Source organism: Crocodylus porosus, unplaced genomic scaffold, assembly GCF_001723895.1.
Source record: "Crocodylus porosus isolate Cpor-Errol unplaced genomic scaffold, CroPor_comp1, whole genome shotgun sequence".
Classification (NCBI taxonomy): domain Eukaryota; kingdom Metazoa; phylum Chordata; order Crocodylia; family Crocodylidae; genus Crocodylus; species Crocodylus porosus.
Window position 1 is genome coordinate 13707846 of NW_017728916.1, and position 8363 is coordinate 13716208.

General features: G+C 41.2%; 1 protein-coding gene across 2 annotated transcripts in view; it reads right to left on the reverse strand.

The window, feature by feature from the left end:
- The window catches only part of DIAPH2 (diaphanous related formin 2), a 686654-nt gene that overhangs the window by 221849 nt on the left and 456442 nt on the right, over positions 1–8363 (reverse strand). For both annotated transcript variants that reach the window (XM_019536467.1, XM_019536466.1), the window contains one exon: positions 2550–2714. In XM_019536467.1, the coding sequence (XP_019392012.1) occupies positions 2550–2714 (165 nt within the window). The remainder of the gene's footprint in view (positions 1–2549; positions 2715–8363) is intronic.

The following is an 8363-nucleotide window of genomic DNA, read 5'->3' on the forward strand; positions in this document are numbered from 1 at the left end:
AACATCTGTCCCAAGTCCCATTCTGTTACAGGTTTAGACCAGTTTCTGATCACTTAAATCTATGTATGTGTAATGTCTGTCCCTAGCCTTGATGATGACTGTTCGAGAATCAAAATCAACTGCATTATAGGAAGCAAACAGAAAAACAAATGTCCAGAATATCAGTATCTCCAGAGAATATTCAAATCACCTTGAAGTATAAGTGTTTCTTAGCCATTTACTATACAGCTGTAGTGCACAGATCTATATTGCCAGCAGCTAGTTTAACTTATTGAGGAACTGTCCAGATATTTAGCATAAATAAATAAATAAATGTCCTGAAAGCATAATTTTAGCATATAGAATTTTTTTTTAATTTAACTGAAGTACTTTTTAACTGAATATTGGGGGGAGAGGTGTTCATTTTTTCAGCAGCCTGAATTGATTCAATCTCTGCAGGTTAGTTTAACCTGGCTAGGCTAAAACAGTTTTGTAGCCAGACAGACATCCCAGAAATGCAGGCACATACTGCAGTGGCTCAGGCTGGAAGCCAGGGGGCGTTAGAGCAGCCCCCCCCCCCCAGTGCTGAGCTCAGACCCCAGCAGGACACTTTGATTAGGGAGGGGCTCCATGCTTTTTCTGACCAGTTCAGTAGGGAATTGATAATAGTGTTTATCACCTGATTAAGAAAACAACAGGGAGAAATTGCCAGCTACCTGTTGATTCTGCCTTTGTCCTGCCACAGCAGGGAACATAGCCAGCCACAGTCAGCTAGCTAATGCTGTATGTCTGTAAGGCAAAGGGGACAGTGGAATCCCTGCTTAGCAGGGAGTGGTGAGGGAGAAGCCAGGCAGATGCCTACAGTCTGTGCTGAGCTGCAGCCAGGGAACAGAGGGGAGGGACCAGCCCTACTGTGGAGAAGAGCACCCTGCCCAGCCCAGAGAGCATGCTGGGATGTGGGGGGTGTCTGACTTAACCTAAACCAGGAAGGGTGTGGGACAGACAATGCATAAACCAGTCTGACCCAAATCAATTAATTCTGATACATTCAACCAGGTTTCTTTCAACTGGTTTCAAACTGGTTTATGTGCACTTAACATCTGTTCTGTTACAGCTTTAAACTAGTTTCTGATCACTTAAACTGGCTTATGGGTAATGTCTGTCCCTAGCCCAGATGTTCAGTACACATAAACCAGTTTGAAAATGGCTGAAACCAGTTTGAGATAAACCTGGTTGAATGCAACATCAGACTTAACTGATTTGGTTTATGCAATGCGTGTCCGAGATCCCTTCCTGGTTTAAGATAAATCAGACACCCACAGTATCCTCGCATGCTCTCTGGGCTGGGCATGGCTCTCTGCTCCACAGCAGAACTGGCCCTGCCCCTCCTGCTCCCTGGCTGCAGCTCCGGTAGAGACTTGAGCTGCTCCCCACATCCCCCTCACCACTCTGTGCTAAGCAGGGATTCTCCCCTCCCCTCTGCCTTGCTGAGAAATATCTGTGCATTAGCTAGCAGACCACATGCTGGCTACAGTCCATGCTGTGACAAAGGCAGAATCAACAAATAGCTGGTAATGTCCCTCTGTTGTTTTCTTAATGGGGTGATAAACACTGAATTAGGGGTGGATAAACACTGTTATCAATTCCCTGCTGGGCTAATCAGAGCATCCTGCTGGGGCGTGGCCATGCCCACCCCCTTTCAGCTCACTGCTGTAGAAGGGAAGGGAGGGCTGCTTTAGCATCCCCCAGCTTCTAGCCTGAGCCACTGCAGGCATGTGCCTGTTTTACTTGAATGAAAAGGGAATGTCTATTCACCTCCAAATTGGCTTAAGCTTTGCAGGTTAGACTAGCCTGCAAATATTGAATCATTTCAGGCTCAGGCTTTTTGAATGTCTGTCCCTACCCCAAATGCTTTCAGAACTTGTGTGTGTGTGTGTGTGTGTGTGTGTGTGTGTGTCTATATCTCTATTGCTAGATATATAACAAGGTGCATGGCTCAGGGGCTGAAGCCCAGCTGCAGGGGTTAGACATGATAGCCCACCTAGGAGCCCTAGGCCAGCTGACAGGGATGACTGGCTGGCCCCAGAGGATGTTAAAAACTACCAGGGAGAAGCCTGGGTGACCTCTCTTTTAGGTGAGAAGAAAGACCTGAGGATTTACTTTGTTTATTATTTGTACATTTGTTTATGGTATCACTTGCTTTGTTTCCCATGGGAATAAGCCTTTCACATGTAAAATAAACAGACTAGAAATGGGACCCAAGTGCTGTCTGGTCTTTATGAGGAAGTTGGCTCCTGAGTCAGGCAAATAGAGGGACATGTATGTGTGTGCATACACACACACACACACACACACACACAAACTTATAATACTCAGAAGTTGAACAGCCCTGATGTAAAAATGGAATAAAGGAACTCAACCGCTGTTATTTCTTGGTTATAGGAAAGACACACAAAATCAATTTTAACAGATGTACAAGACGGTACGTAGGGGAGAGGGAGAGAAATCCAAACCACTGGGGAGACTGACAAGACTGAAAAAAATATACTGCTTTGTTACATTTTACTTACCAAGAACAGTGTTCGGAAGCTGCTGAGATCTCCAAAAAATTCTTCTATGCCTGTTGCTTTGGGATCAAAGGAAAAATACTCTCCCAAATTCTCATATAGCTTAATCATGTTGTTGTGCATGTTGGACAATTTTTCATACTGGTCTCTGGCATTCTTTGAAAAGCTGTAAGTTTGTGTTAAGGTAACTGAACTGAACTCTCATCAGTAAACTGAACAACTCGCACAAAAATTTAAGATAGACTTGAACCATGACAGTCTTGTGTAATTGATATTATTCTATAAGCCAACCAAATACTTTTATATACAGATTTTAATATGAGTAATTTTTTACATCTACACACGTAGGTTGCACCACTGTTTTGCAAACTCTTCCAAGTTACAACCAGCTTTTGACAATGAAAACTGTTTTGTGGTGAAAGCTTCCTCCCAAACTTTTAAATACTGTTTTATTTAAAATCCTACTGAAATTCTAAGAGTTACAGACTAGCATCAGGCATAACAAAACAAGTATTACTGCATAAGCAAGTCTAGATGCTTAACTGTCATGTCAGACTACATGAGAACCAACTATTTTAAGTACACAACAATACAAAGTACATAATAATCAACAAAAATATAGTGCCAATGGCTACTTTAAAACAATTTTATGTCAGATATAGAGAAAAAATGTACCTGGATAATATAGAAGCCATTAAGTGTACAAACAAGACAAAATTAGACATATGAACGGATATTCTCTAGGCATGAAATGGCAAGGATATTTACAAAACTCAAGTATGCACAATACCTCTCATAAGTCTGTAGGTGTCTGAACAAAGTACTTGCAGTGCCCTCAATTCATGGGGAAAAAAAGATACAAATCATTGTCTAAAATGGGAGAGCTATATTGCATGCTTACCTATATTGCACTTTTATTAGTAACTGAACAGAACAAGGCCTGAAAATCAACCGAAGATCCAATTCAGAGATGCTTTGGCATAATAATCACAAGGAAAAGAAGAACACATAAGTAAAAAATATATTTAGAACAATACATACGTGAACTATTAAAGACTTAGAATTAAAAATTTCTTAAGAAGAAAGATGTAGTGGTTTGGACATGTAACAAGAAGATTTAGCACTCTTACCAACACCATCCCTACAGGGTGCTGTGGATGGATTAAGAGGAAGAGGAAGACCTAGGACAAACATGACCACAATCATCAAAGACTGGACAGAATTAAAATTGACCAACTATACAAGGACTGCAAAACACGGGGAAGAATGGAGGAAAGTTACTGCTACATCAAAGGTGTTCCAACGGTCAGACCAGATTTGGGACCGACTTGACTTGATATGTGAACATTTAAAAATTAAGACATGTTTAAGGAAAAATCAGACATTTCCATCAAGTTTTTACAAGCTTCAGTATGCTTCCCTCACTTGTTGTACTTAAGATTAGACGTCATTCACATTAAAAACCATCCGACCATGGTTGAACTAATTTTTCTGATTCAGAACTGCAGCTAATGAAATTACTTTGCTGTACATATCAAGAACAAAAATCAAAAGGGAAAAAAGGAGGAAAGAAAATAACCCATAGAAAGGAATATTCAAAGTTGTGAAATACACGAAAGATGCAACGGAATTTAGGCTGAAACTCCATTCTTCTATTAAGGTTCTGTACAGGTACAGTAGACACAACATGCCTAAAAGGGAGACCATGTTTCTTTTATTAAATCAAAGCAAAAGCCTTCAATCCTTAGCAAAACAGATGGTAGAGAAAAGAAAAATGCTTAGATTACAGTACTGGGGGAACTACACCTTAAATGTCTCTCAACAATAGAAACCTGAGCATAAGGTGCAATACTGAGAAACATACTCACTGCACATGGTCTATGGTCATACAGCTTACTTTAAGCTACCTATATAGACTGGAAGTGGCACATACAGCCATTCACAGCTCTTGGGAGCAGTGCAGGAAATCTGAAATAAATGACTTGGAGTGAGGTAGGGGTGGGTGGGACTGAGGGGTGGGGGGGACTAGTGGGCCTGTGAAAGGGGTTGGCGGGTTGGGAGGCAGCTGGCAGGTCTGCCAACGGAGAGATTGGGGGGTTAAAAATAGCTGAGTCAGGGTTGGTGGGATGGAAATAGCAGGGCCCTGAGTCTGGGGTGAATGACTTGGCTTTCCTAGCCCCAGGGTTGTATAACAAATGTGTGCAGGTGTTTGGGAGATCACGTTAAGCCTTTCCTACGTCAGGTTAACCTTTTCTCATTCTAAGTTAGTGAATCTCCTGAAGTGAACTAACTTAGATCAGCTACGCCATTTTTGGATGTTTTAAACTCTTTGACTGGTTAGGTCAATCTAAATGTAATGCCTGTATCTTTCAACTTAACAGCTGCAATTCTACCTTGCCATCCATACATATTCCATGTACAGTTCTTATCAGACAAATTATTATGGCACTTTAAACCAGTCAACCTTTCTTTGTAATGTCTTTGTATTTAAGAATGAAAACTGCAGGTGACAGTCTCTATTTTATGGAAGGCTACACTAGTTATTGCTAGTTTTTAATATTCATCTAGAACAACAACAACAAAAAAGGAAAAAAATAAGGTTCTGGGGAAAGATGTGTAATGGCTGCTACTGGACTTTCAGCAGGGCAAAGGATCCCTTCAAAGGCAGAGTAGGAAAGTTTGTAGCCACAGTTATTTTGCAAAAGCATATGCATGGTTTTGATTGGCTCCTGAGTCAGGCGAAGGGAGGGAACTCAACCCCATATCACAGCCAAGCTCAGAAAGGGGTATGAGGGGAGGCACACCCTGGGAACCCAGACCTCAGGCAAGAACCACGCTGCAGTGTGCGGTTGCTGTTGCTGTGCATAAAAGCTGCGATTGGTGCCCTAGAAGGGCAGAGTGTCAGTCTGGGAAGGCTCTGGGGACAGTTAACTGAGAAAACAGCTTAGGGCCTTTGGGTCTAGGGTTGCTTCAGTTAGCAGTACAAGGCTGTGTCTGGAAATTGGAGAAAGGTGCTTTTGAGGGGGCGCGAGTGTGAGTTTCTTTTGGAGGTACAACAGACAGCTGGACCCGAGGAAAATTTCTCTTCCCCAGGCAGGCTCTTTCAGAGTGCAGAAAGGCACCTTCTCTCTGAAGCAAGCAGCTCTGTATCAGACAATGTTATTGTGTTGCTAACGTAAAGGAAAGCTGATGTTTTGTTAACCCTGTGTACTCCTGCTGAAACTCACTTGAGATTCAAGGTTTAAACTGGGGAATTGTACTGAGGATGTTCTTTATTCAATTAGTATAAAGTGTTCTTGGTTCATTGATACCTTGGCTCTGTCAATTAGATTATTGATATCCTGTTTTGCTATTAACCTCATTCATGTGTTGACTCTTTTGTAAATAATAAACTGTGTAAATTGTTAAACTGTATGTACTCGGGTGTGTGGGGTGGCCCCAGCCTGAGGGGCTGGCAGCTTGACCGAGGCTATTTGACACCCCAGCACCTTGAATCTGGAGGTGGCCATGGATAGCACTGTGGCTATGGTTACAGATGTATCTTAACATAATATATACAAAGTAAGACTTTAAAACATTAAAATCGACCAAGCTACTCTAAAGATAAAGGCTGCAAATTCTTTTGGGGTTCAAAAGGTACCAAAAATACCTGTCGCTTTCCAATTCAGTTTTGCATACTTCAACCGGCTTTATAGTTTGTAATGCCATAAGCCCATTTTATAACAGCCTGCAGTGTGGAATAGCTCAGCCACTGATGAAATTAGGAAACACGATGTGGAGCTGTCAATGATGATGCAACAGAGCCTAGTGTAGACATGGACAGCAATGGCACATTCATTGAGTATAGGACTCAGAGATTTGAAAATTCCTTACAGAAGAGTGAATTGCATTTCCACAATTTCATGTCAGCAAATCAGCAGCCTGAACAACCAACTCAGAAAATTTCTCCTGGAAAAATAAAGGCTGGTTACATAATTATACATTTTACTTCGTTCCACACATCTAAACTTTTAAAACATTTTGAACTTGAAATTAGTTCCTTTAATAAAGTCAACCAAACCAACCCAGCAAGCACTGGACTCCAACTAGAATCAGGATACACAGAAAACAGCAAATGCTGAAAACAGAGTACTGCAAAAATTCAGTAACTAACAAGATAAACCTCATTGAACAAGAGAAGACATCCTGAAATTATGTTAACTAAGGATTATCTAATAATGCCCCTACTGGGAATCTCTGAGAAGTGTTATTATAAAACAGACAAAAAGATGTCAACAGATTGAAAAAATGAAATGTGTAATGACTGAAGGACTGGAAATACTTTTGCACTGCAAGACTGAGCAGAACTAAGGACAACTCTGTAGCCAGGCTGCAGCTACAATTACAGCTTCTCAGCTTCAGTAGCAGCTGCGACATACAGATATCCTTTGTGCTTCCTTCATATGTGACCATGTAGAAAGTTATGTCAAGTTCTCAATACATGTTTTTTTATTGCCTGCCCTCCTATTAATATGCAGAAGAACTCTGGAACTCTGTCTAAGGTTGGCAATATGGGATGAAATTTTGAAGCACATTTTCCTGTGAGTTATTCAGTCACTTTACAGAGAATAAAGTAACATTCTTTGTACAGATGGAAGGAATTCCAAGATAATCTGAAAAATCACATCTCCTTAAAAAAACAAAACAAAACTGTAAAAATATAAATTTCCTTGTATTTTTCATCGTCTTAAAATGCTAATAATGTGATATGCCATTCCTAATTTTAAAGTTGTAGGTATTATGAAGTACCACAAATTTTTAAAAGTAACAACAAATTTTGTATCAGTAAAAAAGTGAATCTGCTTCTATGATTTTGGGATTGCAGACTCAAAAAATGAAAAGACAATGCTATTAAACAATAAATAAGAGTGTTGTTAAAATTGGGAAAAAGCTGTCCTTAATGCAGATTTAAGTGAAAATTGTAGTTTCACTGAAGTCAGTTTGGTTACAGTTTCATTCTTATACTCTTGGATCATATTATTTTCCCATATACTGTTAGACCATATTTATTCATATCTATATCTATGTAGTCCCCCTTTTAGAACAATGGAGGAAAGAGGACCCAGGAAATTATAGGCCTGTCTTACCTCAGTCCTGGGGAAGCTCTTTGAGAAAATTATCCAGGTGCACATCTCTGAGAAGCAAGCAGGGGAGTGTATGTTTAGGGGCAACCAACATGGGTTCATTAGAGGCAAGTCCTGTCAAACCAACCTGGTGGCCTTTTATGACCAGGTCACAAAATCTTTGGGTACAGGTGTCATGGTGGACATAGTCTTTCTGGACGTTAGGAAGCCCTTTGACACTGTCTCTCACCCCATTCTCATTAAAAAATTAGGAGATTGTGGTGTCGATGCCTACACAGTCAGATGGGTTGCCAGAGATGGATGGGTCATTTTTGACCGGGAGGGATGTGGGCAGTGGGGCCACCAGGGCTCGGTCCTCGGGCCCACACTGTTCAACATCTTCATCAGAGACCTGAAGGGGGTGAAAAGCACCTTGTTCAAATTCGTGGATGACACTAAGATGTACGGAGAAGTGGGCACACTAGAAGGGAGGGACAGGCTGCAATTGGATCTGGACAGGTTACAGGGGTGGGGGCGGATGAGAATAAGATAGGATTCAATACTGACAAGTGCAGGGTACTGCACCTAGGGAGAAAGAACCAGCAGCATACCTACAGGCTGGGGAACTCCCTTCTCATCAGCACAGAGGCAGAAAAGGATCTTGGAGTCATTATAGACTCCAAGATGAACTTGGGCCTCCAATATGGGGACACAG